Consider the following 15,143-nt stretch of genomic DNA (forward strand, 5'->3'; position numbering starts at 1 on the left):
TGTCAAAGAAAACAACAACTACCAGGCTTTTAGAAGACATCTGAAGGCAGCCCTGTTTCGGGAAGCTTTTAATGTTTGATGTATTATAGTATTTTAATATTCTTTTGGAAGCCGCCCAGAGTGCCTGGGGAAGCCCAGTCAGATGGGTGGGGTATAAATAATAAATTATTATTATTATTATTATTATTATTATTATTATTATTATTATGCTCAGGTCGAGGGAAATGTGGTTCGTTCGGGTCTTAAGGACAATAGAAGATGGAGATTTGTGTCTTTGTCGTGCAGATATACCACACAGAGATATGCCCAAATAGATTTGGAAACAAAGAGCTGGCTAACAGCATGGGTTACAGGGCGCACTTCTGCAACCCGCAGTGTTTGCAACTCGCAGCGGCGCTTCTGCGCACGCACAAAGTGCAATTTAGCGCTTCTGTGCTTGCACAACCACCGAAACCTGGAAGTAACCTGTTCCGGTACTGCCAGGTTTTGGCAGGTGCATAACCTGAAGAAACGCAACCTGAAGCGGCTGTAACCCGAGGTATGACTGTATCTGTTCTGATTCCTCCAGCAGCCATGTGTTCTAGCCGTATGAAAGAGGGAGGAGAGGAAAAATTATCCCTCCCCACTTCCCCATGCTATGCATAATCTTATAATATTCCATCATTTCGCCTCTTCTTCTCCTTTTCTCTGAACCAAAAAGTCCCAAACGCTGCAACCTTTGTTCGTATCAGAGTCGCTCCATCTTCTGGATCATTTTGCTTGCCTTTTCCAACTTGACAGTAGCCTGTAAAATGGGCACAAAATGCTCCCATACTAGATAGATATAGATAGATAGAGAGAGAGAGAGAGAGAGAGAGAGAGAGAGAGAGAGAGAGAGAGATAGAGAGAGTGGTACCTCGCAAGACGAATGCCTCGCAAGACAAAAAACTCGCAAGACGAAAGGGTTTTTTGTTTTTTGAGCTGCTTCGCAAGACAAGTTTCCCTATGGGCTTGCTTCACAAGACGGAAATGTCTTGCAAGTTTGTTTCCTTTTTCTTAACACCGCTAATACAGTTGCGACTTGACTTCGAGGAGCAACTCATAGAACACAGTGTGGTAGCCTTTTTGAGGTTTTTGAAGACTTTGGTGATTTTTGAAGCTTTTCCAAAACTTTCCCGACACCGTGCTTCGCAAGACGAAAAAAATCGCAAGACGACAAAACTCGCGGAACGAATTAATTTCGTCTTGCGAGGCACCACTGTAGATGACAGATTGATAGATGATAGATAGATAGATAGATAGATGATAGATAGATAGATAGATAGATAGATAGATAGATAGATAGACAGACAGATAGATAGATATAGATTTTGGATCCTAACAGTTTTGAAGATGTCCGTTCCGCAAACAGAATAAGAAACGGGCGTCTTTCTTTCCTTCTTCCTTCCTTAACCGGGGAGATTCGGAGAGCAGGGCTCTCTCTGCACTAGGGCATAAATCTCCCATTTCCCTAACAGACACATGGTCCCAATTATCCCGGCCGATGATATCTTTGCGCAGCTGCATGGGCTCGCGGGCTTGTTTTCCTAAGCAATCATGTTTATTTCTTTTCCTTATATTTTCCCCTTTTGCTCAAGGCTCAGAGGGGTAATAGGCTCAATAAAAACAAATGCACGGAAGAGGAACAAAGGCCACGGGAAACTCTAGGGTCTCGTGCAAAATGGGGGCCGGGGGGGTGGGAATGAGCATGTAAACCCCTGGGCTACAGATTGCTTTTGGGGGGTGCAATCCAGGCATTGCTGGAAAAAATAAAATCCCAAGCACCAGGGAGGTTCGTATTGACTTTCTAAGAGTAAGGGACCCGACTAAGAAAAAGGGGCCTCTCACTGCAAACAATTAACAACGCTAGCAGAACTGATTTAAAAAGACTTGTAATGTTGACAATTAATGCCTTTTTATATTTATTTAAAATTTATGACGACTGGAATGAACGATATGTAAACTGGAAGAGACACAAATGCAATAACATAGAAAGGAATTATGAAAACCATGAGGCAGAAAGGAGGGAAGTTGATCAGCTCATACGAGCAAAAACCAATGTGAATAACAAGGATGTATTTTAATATTATGAAATGGAAATTTAATAAAATAATAAAAAGAGAGAGAGAAGGGGGCCTCTTGCGGCTGGCCTAAGAAATACTGCGGCAAATATGGCATTCTTGCATGCAGAGGGATAGAAACAACATCTGTTAAAAGAACCATAGAAAAGTAGAGTTGGGAGGGACCTCCAGGGGTCATCTATTCCAACCCCCTCCAAGGCAGGAATCTCAGCTAAAGCATCCATGACAGATGGCCATACAACCTCTGCTTAGAAACCTCCAAGCAAGGCAAGCCCACCACCTTCTGAGGGAGTTCGCTCCACTGCCATACAGCTCTTACTGTCAGAAAGTTCTTCCCGATGTTTAGTCGAGAGGATTGTAGAGTTGGAAGGGACCCCAAGGGTCATCTAGTCCAACCCCCTGCAATGCAGGAATCTCAGCTAAAGCGTCCATGACAGATGGCCACCCAACCTCTGCTTAGAAACCTCCAGGGAAGGAGAGTCCACAACCTCCCAGGGGAGTCCGTTCCACTGTCAAACAGCTCTGGTTGTCAGAAAGTTTTTCCATATATTTAGTCGGAATCTCCTCTCTTGTAACTTGAAGCCATGGGTTCCAGTCCTACCCTCTGGAGCAGGAGAAAACAAGCTTGCTCCCTCTTCCATGTGACAGCCCTTGAGATATTGGAAGATGGCTATTGTATGGCTCTTCTCAGTCTCCTCTTTTCCAGGCTAAACATACCCAGCTCCTTCAACCATTCCTCATCAGGCTTTGTCTCCAGACCCTTGATCCTCTTGGTTGCCCTCCTCTTCACACATTCCAGCCTGTCAACAACCTTCTTAAATTTTGGTGCCCTGAACTGGACACAATATTCCAAGTGCAGGAATCTCAGCTATAGCATCCGTGGCAGAGGGCCATGAATGTCAACAAGCTTGTTATTAGAGAGGGAGAAACATTTTCTGTCCACTTTCTCCATGCTGTGTATCATTTTATAAACGTGCAGCAGTACCCCAAACCATCTGACTGGACTGCCCCACTTACTCTACGCAGCTTCCAACAAGATAGAAAACACAGCGCTACCGTATTTTTCGCTCTATAAGACGCACCTTCCGCTCCTAAATAGTAATGGGAAATGTGTGTGCGTCTTATGGAGCGAATGCAGGCGGGAGGCTCTGCTCAGCGCTCCCTTTAAAGAGCCACGTGGAGCGTGTGTGCGGCTCTTGGGGGCTTTTCCCTGAGGAGAGAGAAGGGCTGCCCCCAAGAGCCACACACACACCCTGCGCGCTCTCTAAAGGGAGTGCAGCTCTTGGGGGAGCCTTAGCCGTGCGCAGCCTCTCCTGGGCAGGGGATGAAGGCTCCCCTTGCCTGGGAGAGGCTGCACGTGGCTATCCCATAAGCCAGGACAGCCAGAGGGATCGCTGCGCTCAGGAGCAGAGACCAAGCAACGGGAGCTCACCCCGTTGTGAGGATTCGAACTGCCGACCTTCTGATCAGCAAGCCCTAGGCTCTGTGGTTTAGACCACAGCGCCACCTACATCCCAAACAATAATGACACAACTGTCTTCTTTAAAAGTAATGATAAAGTTTTCTTACATTCTGAAATATACTCAGAGTCGCAAAGTGATTTCATGCTCTTTATTCAGCTCATAGTGGTGAGGAGGAATGAATGAAAGTCCCCTCAAAGTATCTACTTTATATACATTATTTACACAATGGGCTGCACATGATTGGCTAATTCCGGAATTCTACTGTAAGCCAATCAGGTTGTGGATTCACTTCTATCTGGAGCATGATTGGGTGGTTCCTGCCAACCAATCATACTGCTGCATTGTTCTAGGACCAATCAGACTGCTGCATTCTGAATCCTACTGTTCTAGGACCAATCAGACTGTTGCAGTTTGGATCCTATTCAACTCAGTACATAACACCTTCAGTTCACAGTATTGTCCTGAAGGCAGGCTTTAGCTTGTAGTTACAGGTACATTTGTATCCAGGCCTCAGAGTTTCTACCTTGTGGCTTCCATCCTCTGAAAGGTGCTAAGAGCCAGCAGAAGATGGTAAAAGAGCAAAAGATGAAATGAGCCAAAAGAGGAAGATGGCTGTGTGACTGGCCCATTCATAGGGTCTGCCAGGGTCACGCCCATCTACCTGGTCACACACAGAAGAAGGAGGCTCCAGACCAGGTGTGACAGGAAGTCCTTCTGGCTTCAGCAACATGCCCCTGCATGATCACTCTAGGAAACAGGAAATATTGTACTGTGGACGCTCCGGTTGCGAACGTGATCCGTGCAGGATGCACGTTTGCAACCCGCAGTATTCGCAACCTGCAGTGCCATGACTGTGCACACATGGGTTGCGATTTGGCACTTATGCGCAAAGCACGATTTAGCGCTTCTGTGCATGCGCAACCGCCAAAACCCAGAAGTAACCCATTCCGGTACTTCCGGGTTTCGGCGGGTCCGTAACCCAAAAAAAGCAACCTGAAGCGTCTGTAACCCATGGTATGACTGTATTTGACTGCTTCAATGAAGGATACATCACACACAGATGTGTAGTCCTCCACCTCTTGCTGGACTACAACTCCCATCATCCATGCCCACTGGCCATGCTGGCTCTTGGAGCTGATAGGACCTGGCATCTGCAGAGTTGCAGGTTCCTCCATCCCTAAAGGTACAGCATGAAAATTCCCCTTTCTTTCCTGGAGACACTGCAGGACAATACACACGCGCGCGCACACACACACACACACACAAATCTAAATGAGAAGCACAGCCCTGGTTTCCCGCCCAGTCTCCCGGCTCCAGTTAGCATCCATTTATGGAACCTCTCTATTGCGTTCAGGCAGGTGCGGCTCTTAAACCGGCCCCAGCGATGAAGCCGCCGTTCCGGCAGGTGAAATATCCCACCAGGGAGGGATATGTCCACACCCAACAGCTGAGGAGTGCGATGACTAGCTTGGAACGCAGCCCAGCCTTCCTCGCAGCAAGCGAGCGGCACGCCCAGGGTGCCCCTTGCTCAAGGAGACAGCCGCAAATGGCTTCAAGATGTCTCTGGGAGCCGGTGGGGGACAGAGATTGCGTTGCCAAGAGCGACAGGCGATGATGGCTTAATGGGTGGGGTCAGGGGAGAATTAGAGGGACCGGCCTTGCGCTTTCGTGCACAATGACACAATCTGCAAAGAGTCAAGGCCAAAGTGGGTGGGGAGAGCATCAAGGATGCAGCCTCGTCCCTTTGCTTGCTGCAATCCAAGTCGTGGGCCCACTTAACCTGGAAAAGGGATGTCTTTTTGTTCCCGGTTTTGTGCTGAAAACAATTTGGTCCTCTGCCCAGCAGTGGGGGGAAACTGCCTCGCTGGGAGGTGAACTAATCCTTTCCCATTTGCTACTCAGAACTTATCCTTGCATCGAGAAATGTGCACGAGTTTATCCACGATGAAAGGATTGTTTTTTTGTTTTTTGTTTATAAGATTTTTATTGGTTTTACATAAGTTTTTATAACAAACAAACAAACATACACAAAACAGACAAACAAACAAATATAATTTCTTAATGTTCTTTCATAAACTTCTTTTCCTCAGACTCCCCCATACCTCCCCTTTCTGCATCCTCATGTCCAAATCTTATAGCAACTTATAAATGTTTTTTCCTGTCCTAATTCATCACGATGAAAGGATTGTTGTTCTTGTTTTGTTGTTTAGTCGTGTCCGACTCTTCGTGACCCCCTGGACCAGAGCACGCCAGGCACGCCCATCTTCCACTGCCTCCCACAGTTTGCTCAAACTCATGCTGGTAGCTTCGAGAACACTGTCCCACCATCTCGTCCTCTGTCGTCCCCTTCTCCTTGTGCCCTCCATCTTTCCCAACATCAGGGTCTTTTCCAGGGAGTCTTCTCTTCTCGCGAGGTGGCCAAAGTCTTGGAGCCTCAGCTTCAGGATCTGTCCTTCCAGTGAGCCCTCAGGGCTGATTTCCTGAAGAATGGAGAGGTTTGATCTTCTTGCAGTCCATGGGCCTCTCAAGAGTCTCCTCCAGCACCAGAATTCAAAAGCATCCATTCTTTGGCGATCAGCCTTCTTGATGGTCCAGCTCTCACTTCCATACATCACTAGATGAGAGGATAAGCTGCACAAATAACAAGAAGTCCCTCTTCACGGAGCGCAGGGTTAAACTATGGAACTCTCTCCCACCGGAGGCACTGATGGCCACCAAGCTAGATGACTTTAAAAGGTTAGACTGATTTATGGAGGAGGAGGCTTTCGATAGCTAATAGCCGTGATGACTCAGCTCCGTCTCCGCAGTTTGAGGCAGCAGTGTTTCTGAATCCCAGCTGCTGGAAATCTCAGGAGGAAGACAGGGTTCTGTGTTCAGATCCTGAATGTGGATTTCCCAGAAGTGGCAACTGGAGTTCCATAGTTTAACTTTGCACTGTGTGGAGAAGTCCTCTCTTTTATCCATCCTGAACCTTCCAACATTTGAGCTTCATTGGGTGTCCATGATTTCTAGTGTTATGAGAGAGGGCAAAAACATATTTTTATAAACTTCTGTCGTGTCGCCTCTTACTCACCTTTTCTCTAAACTAAAAATAGTGCCATAAGCTAATTTTGCATTGTGCAAAGTTCTTGGAACGGTGGTATTCTGACACTGGATGTATTTCTGTCCTGCTCAAGGGGGTGTCTGGCATTCAGATCTCCTGTTTAGGAACTGGAAAGTAATGTGGGCATGTCTCCCCTGTGATCTGTGGGAAGAGGGAGGAACATCCCTCAGGAGAGAGTATAGGAATGGATTTCGACAGTGGAGGAGGATATATTGTGAGATGAGCAGAGAACCGTCCTTTGCAGTTTAAACTTGGGAGCTAAGGCAAGGTTGATTTACCCTCCTAGAAACAATACTTTCTGCTTTAAGGCAGGCTGAGTTTTTCTGGTACAGTGGTACCTCGGGTTACATATGATTCAGGTTACAGACTCTGCTTACCCAGAAATAGTACTTCGGGTTAAGAACTTTGCTTCAGGATGAGAACAGAAATCATGCAGCGGCAGCAGGAGGCCCCATTAGCTAAAGTGGTGCTTCTGGTTAAGAACAGTTTCAGGTTAAGAACGGACATCCGGAACGAATTAAGTACTTAACCTGAGGTACCACTGTATTACCTCTTTTCTCCCCTTTAAAAATAACAATCCCACATACAGTGGTACTTCTGGATGTGAATGGGATCCGTTCCGGAGCCCTGTTCACATCCTGAAGCGAACGCAACCCGCGTCTGCGCGTCTGCGCACGCACAGGTCATGATTCGCCACATCTGCGCATGCGTGTGATGTCATTTTGAGTGTCTGCGCATGCGCGAGTGGTGAAACCCGGAAGTCATGCGTTCCGTTACTTCCGGGTTGCCACGGAGCGCAATCCGAAAACGCCCAACCCAAAGCTACTTTAATCCGAGGTATGACTGTATGTTATTTGGTGAAGAAGTAAAAGTAGTATTTACTTACGTATATGGTATGCATCTTGAAGCAGCTATTACAATAGCAAAATGAAGGCAGGTTTCTAACTATTATCTAAGTCAGTGTTTCCCAACCTTTTTTGGGCAAAGGCACACTTGTTTCATGAAAAAAATCTCGAGGCACACCACCATTACAGCCCCGTGACGTCAGCGCGCAACGTCACGCCGGGAGGGACATGAATTGCTAGCAAATTACATAATCACCTCCTTGAGGGCTGGCTCATCTTCTCCGAAGGCAGAACCCCATTAATTAACAGCACAGACTCACACCATAGCCAAGACGAGGGGGGGAAACCTCAGTCATGCACAGTATGAGCCTGGATAGCTCAGTTGGTTAGACCATGGTGCTGATAACACCAAGGTTGCAGGTTCAATCCCTGTATGGACCAGCTGCATATTCCTGCATTGCAGGGGGTTGGACTAGATGATCCTCAGGGTCCCTTCCAACACTACAGTTCTGTGATTCTATGTGGGGGCTAAATGAGGACGAAGACCGGGCAGAGAGCAGGGTTCAAATCACCCCACCTGGCCAGGACAATCCCTGGGTGCTCCCTTGGGCCACTCGCCTGACCCACCTCGCAGGGCTGTTGTTGCGAGGATAACACGGGGAGAACCACGCGCGCCCCCGGGAGCTCCTTGGAGGAGAAAGCGGGCAATGAATGCAATGCACGAAATATATGAGAGGCGACCAGGTTTTGCAGGTGAGGGGCCCCCGCCAGCCTCTGCTTCCAACACCCGGCGCAACGACGCCGAAGTTCCCCCCCGGGCTCGGCTCGGGGAGCAGCGCTGCTCCCCCCGGCTCCCCTTCACCCTCCCGGCTCTCTCTGCCGCCCACTGGGGACCCCCCTCACCTGCCAAGTCCAGAGCGCTGGTGGAAGTTGCATGCATGCATGCAGGGCGCCGCGTTGCCATTGCATTGCACTGCACTCCATGCAACGCCTGCACGCATGCATTGCCTTGCACGCCCGCCAAGGGGTCTCCCCGCGGTCCGATGCGTCCCCTCCGGCACGGATGCAGCATTGCAAAAATAAAAAAAACCCGACACAGCCCTACCTGGGGGGCAGCCTCCGCCGCTCCGCCTCCGCGGGGATCCCCGGGCTCCATCCTGCCGCCCGATCTCCGCGGGGGTGCAGGCAGGCTGCGCGGGGTCTGCGCGGAAGAGCCCCTGCCCGCCCGGCCGCCGCCGCTGCGCTCATTCCATGGCCGGGAGAAGAGCGCTTCAAACAAAACGCCCGGCCCGCCAGGCCATGCTGGGAAACGTAGTTCGTGCACCCCGCGCGGGCGCGGAGCCCAAGGGCGAGGGGACTACGGATCCCGGCAGCCCCCGCGCCGGGGACGGAGGGGGAGAGGCCGGGTGCAGGGATGGAGGGACGGGTGGGCGAGCGAGTGAGTGAGTGGCAGCCGCCAAGCCTTGGCCGAGAGCCAGGAAGGGCCTCCCCGGAGGAGGAGGAGGAGGAGGAGGGAGGCGCAGAGCGGGAGGGAGGGAGGGAACCCCAGGGGTCATCTAGTGACGGCGCCCCAATCAAAAAATTGACTTTAAAAAAAAAATCTTTCGAATTTTTTAATTTTTCCCGCGGCACACCAGGCAACATCTCGCGGCACACTAGTGTGCCGCAGAACAGTGGTTGGGAAACACTGATCTAAGTTACAGAAGCACAAAAACTGCGTTCAAAATGGCGTCTCAGTTTTAGAGCTCAGGCATGCACATGTCATCAGCTTGGAGGCATGATGAAAAAAGAGAAAGATGTCCAGGCAGGGAGAAAGTGTGTAATGTCACAGCTTCCTGCCAAGGCAGATGAACATGAAAGCAAATTCATGGCAAAGCATGAATTCTTGGTTTGATCATTTTAATTCCATCTGTGGTTTCTTCTTTTCCTCCCCTTCCTTACCTTGCAGCCCCTGCTTCCGAGGAGGGCATTATCCGCCTGGTGAACGGCTCGGGACCCCACGAAGGGCGGGTGGAGGTTTATCACGACCGATCGTGGGGCACCGTTTGTGACGACGGCTGGGACAAGAAAGACGGAGACGTGGTGTGCCGGATGCTGGGCTTCCGAGGCGCAGAAGAGATTTACAGGGTGGCCGTCTTTGGGCAAGGTAAAGGCAGCAACACCACGAGCCGTTGGTGGGTCGAGCATTTGCTCTGCATGTAGAGGGTCCCGGTCTCATTGCCCAGTGGCACCTCTAGGTAGGACCATGGCTGAAACCCTGGAGAACCTTTGCCAGCTATTGTGGAAAATGCTAAGCTGGGTGGAACCATGGTCTGTGCTTTCCATGTTCCTCTCCCCATATGAACTGTGATGGCCTGGGATTCGGATTCGGATGCTGAACCTGAGGAATCCCAGCCTGCACAGGATTCCCTGTCTCCAGAACCAGCTGGGCATGAGCCCGAAGGGTCCTCACCTGTGCTAGGTCCTCAGGTGCAGGCACCAGCTGAGTCTGCTCTGGCTCCTGAGGTGATGGAGGACCCATTGCCTACAGGTGCTCCACTTTCAGCCCCATCAGAGGAAGCTGAGGTTTCCTCTGGGTCCAGTAACCCTCCAGCCTCTCCTGAGCTGCAGAGGCTCAGGGCAGAGAGGCGGAGGGAACTAAGTTCCCGCAGGAGGAGTGCTCGCCTCCAGGCCAGGGGAGGCGAGTCACCTGAGGATGGGGGCCGCCCTGTGCCTCGGGGCAGATAAAAGCCAGCCAGCCCCAGTCCCAAGTTGTGGGAGCAACATGGTTGGTTGCTAGTTCCTGCCTGAACCCTGTCCTGCTTACCTGCCTGAGCTCCTGGCCCGCCCTGGCTCCCTGCTGGCAAGCCTGTTCCTGACTTCACCCGGCTCCCTGCCCTGCACCCAGCTTCAGCTACTGCGGACTGCCTCCACGTTGCACCTTTGACCATGGACCAGACTTGGACCTCGCCTCTTGGGTAACCCACAGGACCAGCACATGAACCTATCTGGACCCTGAGATCATCATCTGAGACTGTTCTTCCATTAGAGGTCTGGAACATGGCAGCACAAGAACTTTTCTGTGGTGGCCCCCCTTTTGCAGAATGCTTTCCCCCTGGGTGGCTCACCTGGAGCCTTCATTAGACACCAGGTGAAAACATTCCTCTTCAGCCAGGCTTTTGGCTGATGAACATCAGGCTGGAGATGCCTGTATTCGAACCTGGAGCTGTCTGTGTGCAGAGCAAATTCTCTCCCACGGAGCCATCATAGAATCATAGAGTTGGAAGAGACCACAAGGGCCATCGAGTCCAACCCCCTGCCAAGCAGGAAACCCCATCAGAGCACTCCTGACATATGGTTGTCAAGCCTCTGCTTCAAGACCTCCAAAGTAGGAGACTCCACCACACTCCTTGGCAGCAAATTCCACTGTCGAACAGCTCTTACTGTCAGGAAGTTCTTCCTAATGTTTAGGTGGAATCTTCTTTCTTGTAGTTTGGATCCATTGCTCCGTGTCCGCTTCTCTGGAGCAGCAGAAAACAACCTTTCTCCCTCCTCTATGTGACATCCTTTTATATATTTGAACATGGCTATCATATCACCCCTTAACCTCCTCTTCTCCAGGCTAAACATGCCCAGCTCCCTTAGCCGTTCCTCATAAGGCATCGTTTCCAGGCCTTTGACCATTCTGGTTGCCCTCCTCTGGACACGTTCCAGTTTGTCAGTGTCCTTCTTGAACTGTGGTGCCCAGAACTGGACACAGTACTCCAGGTGAGGTCTGACCAGAGCAGAATACAGTGGCACTGTTACTTCCCTTGATCTAGATGCTATACTCCTATTGATACAGCCCAGAATTGCATTGGCTTTTTTAGCTGCCGCGTCACACTGTTGGCTCATGTCAAGTTTGTGGTCAACCAAGACTCCTAGATCCTTTTCACATGTACTGCTCTCAAGCCAGGTGTCACCCATCTTGTATTTGTGCCTCTCATTTTTTTTGCCCAAGTGCAATACTTTACATCGTAAATACATCATCCTTTCACATTTCAGTCTCTCTCAGTCTCAGTCGCACCGTGCTGTGCAGCACAGGGACAGCAATACTGTCAACCTCCCATATCTTTGCAAATTTCCCCGCCTGGGAAAAATGCAGGGGATGTCTTCCAGAGTCCAGGAACTGGATAAGGAGATCCTTGGCATTTCCCAGCCTTTGATTTCAGTCTCCCATTCAATGCTCACCTCTACGTAATGGCTTTCTTTGTGGTCAAGGGGCTGCGGGACCGCCTCTCCTGGTATGTCCCACGGAGGACCTTACGGTCTTCAAACAAAAACACCTTGGAGGTCCCGGGCCACAGGGAGGTTAGGCTGGCCTCAACCGGAGCCAGGGCTTTTTTGGCCGTGGCCCCGATCTGGTGGAACGTTCTGTCACAAGAGACTAGGGCCCTGCGGGACTTAACATCTTTCCGCAGGGCCTGCAAGACGGAGCTGTTCCACCTGGCCTTTGGCCAAGGCACAGCCTGACCCCCTCCTTTGGTGATCCTCACAGAACTCTAGTCCAATGGTTGCCATCAATCTGATTTGAATTGATTTTATAATCAGCTTTATAATTTTAGAATGCTGTATTATTTACAGTTGTTAGCCATTCTGAGCCATGCTTCAGCTGGGGAGGGCGGGATATAAATAAATTTTATTTGTTGTTGTTTAGTCATTTAGTCGTGTCCGGCTCTTCGTGGCCCCATGGACCAGAGCACGCCAGGCACTCCCGTCTTCCACTGCCTCCCGCAGTTTGGTCAAACTCATGCTGGTAGCTTCGAGAACACTGTCCCACCATCTCGTCCTCTGTCGTCCCCTTCTCCTTGTGCCCTCCATCTTTCCCAACATCAGGGTCTTTTCCAGGGAGTCTTCTCTTCTCATGAGGTGGCCAAAGTATTGGAGCCTCAGTTTCAGGATCTGTCCTTCCAGTGAGCACTCAGGGCTGATTTCCTTCAGAATGGATCGGTTGGATCTTCTTGCAGTCCATGGGACTCTCAAGAGTCTCCTCCAGCACCAGAATTCAAAAGCATCCATTCTTCGGCAATCAGCCTTCTTTATGGTCCAGCTATTATTATTGTGTGGTCAGGGGCCACCCAGGTGCTCCTGCCTGGGAAAGAGAGGCAGAGAGAGGTTCATTTGACCGGAACCATCTCCAAACAAGCCCTGCTGAGCGGCAGCAGAACCCCAAAGTTATGGGTCAGGAGATCCCCTGGTATTATCCAAGCCCTGGCTGCGTTGGTACCGTTCCAGCATTTCATCACCTCTTTTGATCAGGGCGGGGAGAGAGAAAAGCTGGTCTGCAAATATTTTGAAATTTGCATGACTGGTTTGTGCAAATATGTCTGGTCCTTCCCGATTCTTTCCCTCGCTTTGGTCTTTTTCACACGCACAAAGCAGCACCCTCAGGGGTGTTTCTGCTGTTTTGCCTTGCAAACGTCTGCCACGGGGTGTCCGTGTAGCAAATAAATGAAATCATAAGTAGAAGGGGTATCAAGCAGTTGCTGAAGGGAAAAGCATCTCTCTGCACAATCCCTTGAATAGCTGTTGCCGGCCAGAGTCAGGCCTGGAGGAACAAATATAGGAAACTTCCTATATTCCTTCTCTGATGTGTCCTCTGTCTCCCTACACTTCAATCCCGCCTAAACAGGATGTTTGCCCAAAGTGTTACTGAAATACAGGCAACAGTCCAAGGATTGTGCCTAAAGCCAAAATTGTGTATAGGTTTCAGTGGTGGGGTGGGATTGCCAAAGTCTTTTTTTCCTGGATGCCTGTCCCCCTTTCACCTAGTTGTTTATTATTATTATTATTATTATTATTATTATTATTATTATTATTATTGCCAAGCACGTAAAGCTGAATGAGCTCAAATTAAATGCATAAGTTGCGAGTTACCTATAGCTTTCCCCATAAGGCCCATTGAAGTCTGTGTTTCCTAGGAGGCAAATCAACCCTATTAAAACTTCAAGTCAGGTATAGAGCTGATCTGTCAATTTCAGTTTTTCTCCCTTCCTCATTTCCCCAATCTTAAATTCAGTCCTCTACATATTTGCGTCAGTTTGCAAATTACAAATTTAAAACCCCATGGAAATTTGTCAGCATCTTAGTGATATACACATTTTGTATGTAATTTTACCTAAGATAATGCATTTCCGCACTCTGTTTTCACTAAAATGTGCATATATATTTTTGGCACACTTCCCTCCCATACTTGCATTTTTGTACTTTGGGAGTGTTCAAGAACCAGATCACAAAATTCAAAGAACTGCAAATTTTGAAGGACAGCTGCATTTTTCATTTGCATATCATTCCAGAGAGTGTGAATTTAGATTCATCTACATTGAAATACAGGGACACGGGTGGCGCTGTGGGTTAAACCACAGAGCCTAGGACTTGCTGATCAGAAGGTCGGTGGTTCGAATCCCCGTGACGGGGTAAGCTCCTGTTGCTGGGTCCCTGCTCCTGCCAACCTAGCAGTTCAAAAGCACGTCAAAATGCAAGTAGATAAATGGGTACTGCTCCGGCGGGAAGGTAAACAGCGTTTCCGTGTGCTGCTCTGCTTCACCCGAAGCGGCTTAGTCATGCTGGCCACATGACCCGGAAGCTGTACACTGGCTCCCTCGGCCAGCGAGATGAGCGCCGCAACCACGACTGGACCTAATGGTCAGGGGTCCCTTTACCTTTACCTTACATTGAAATATGAGCCGAACCAAGTTTCTCCCTTAATATCTGTAAAAGCTTCAGGTTTCATGCATGTGGTTACCAGCCCCAGCCTCTGAGAGACAGTGGGGTCCATGCCAAACAAATACAGTGGTGCCCCGCAAGACGAATGCCTCGCAAGACGGAAAACCTGCTAGACGAAAGGGTTTTCTGTTTTTGAGCTGCTTTGCAAGACGATTTTCCCTATGGGCTTGCTTTGCAAGACGAAAACGTCTTGCGAGTGTTCCAATTTTTTTCCGCTCCGCCCCCCTTTTTCTAAGCTGCTAAGCCGCTAATAGCCTTTTAGCCATTAATCCACTAAGCCTTTAATAGCCGCTAAGCCTTTAATAGCCGCTAAACCGCTAATAGCGCTAGTCCGCTAAGCCGCTAATTGGGTTGCTTCGCAAGACGAAAAAACCGCTAGACGAAGAGACTCGCGGAACGGATTAATTTCGTCTTGCAAGGCACCACTGTATACAGGCCCAGCCCAGCTGTGGTTCCAAACATTTCTCGTTGTTCCTGTGGCCTTTCCAAGGAAACATCCCTTCTCTGATGAGTTAGAAACCTCCTTCTGATCTCCCACTCGGTTCCTATTAGTCCTGGCAAAGCTAAGCTAGAGCTTTTCCTGGCTGATATTTTCTTTTTTTCTTTTTTAATCTCCATTATCCACTTTGTGGAGGGAATCTTTAGCACAGTCCTGGGAGCGAAATCTTCTTTATTGCTGTTGATTCACAGGCTGGAAAGGATGAGGCCTGAGTCACCGCTTCCAGCCAGGGAATTTGAGAGGCTGTCATCGAACGGGGGTAGGGAGGGGGGCGAGAGACGCACTTTTGGCTTGCGAATGGACCAGTCCTGCACTCAAAATCTTCCAAGGATGCTCAGGGATGCCAGCGATGGGACTGTGAACTTGGGCTGTTGATTTTAATCCTGCTTA

At 49.5% G+C, this 15,143-nt stretch overlaps 1 protein-coding gene across 2 annotated transcripts in view; it reads left to right on the plus strand.

Moving 5' to 3' along the window:
* Positions 1 to 15,143, plus strand: part of SCARA5 (scavenger receptor class A member 5) — a 106,517-nt gene that overhangs the window by 89,439 nt on the left and 1,935 nt on the right. For both annotated transcript variants that reach the window (XM_083494588.1, XM_083494589.1), the window contains exon 8: positions 9,459 to 9,656. In XM_083494588.1, coding sequence (XP_083350714.1) covers positions 9,459 to 9,656 — 198 coding nt within the window. The remainder of the gene's footprint in view (positions 1 to 9,458; positions 9,657 to 15,143) is intronic.

Source organism: Podarcis liolepis (genome assembly GCF_965112155.1).
Source record: "Podarcis liolepis genome assembly, chromosome: 3".
Classification (NCBI taxonomy): Eukaryota; Metazoa; Chordata; class Lepidosauria; order Squamata; family Lacertidae; genus Podarcis; species Podarcis liolepis.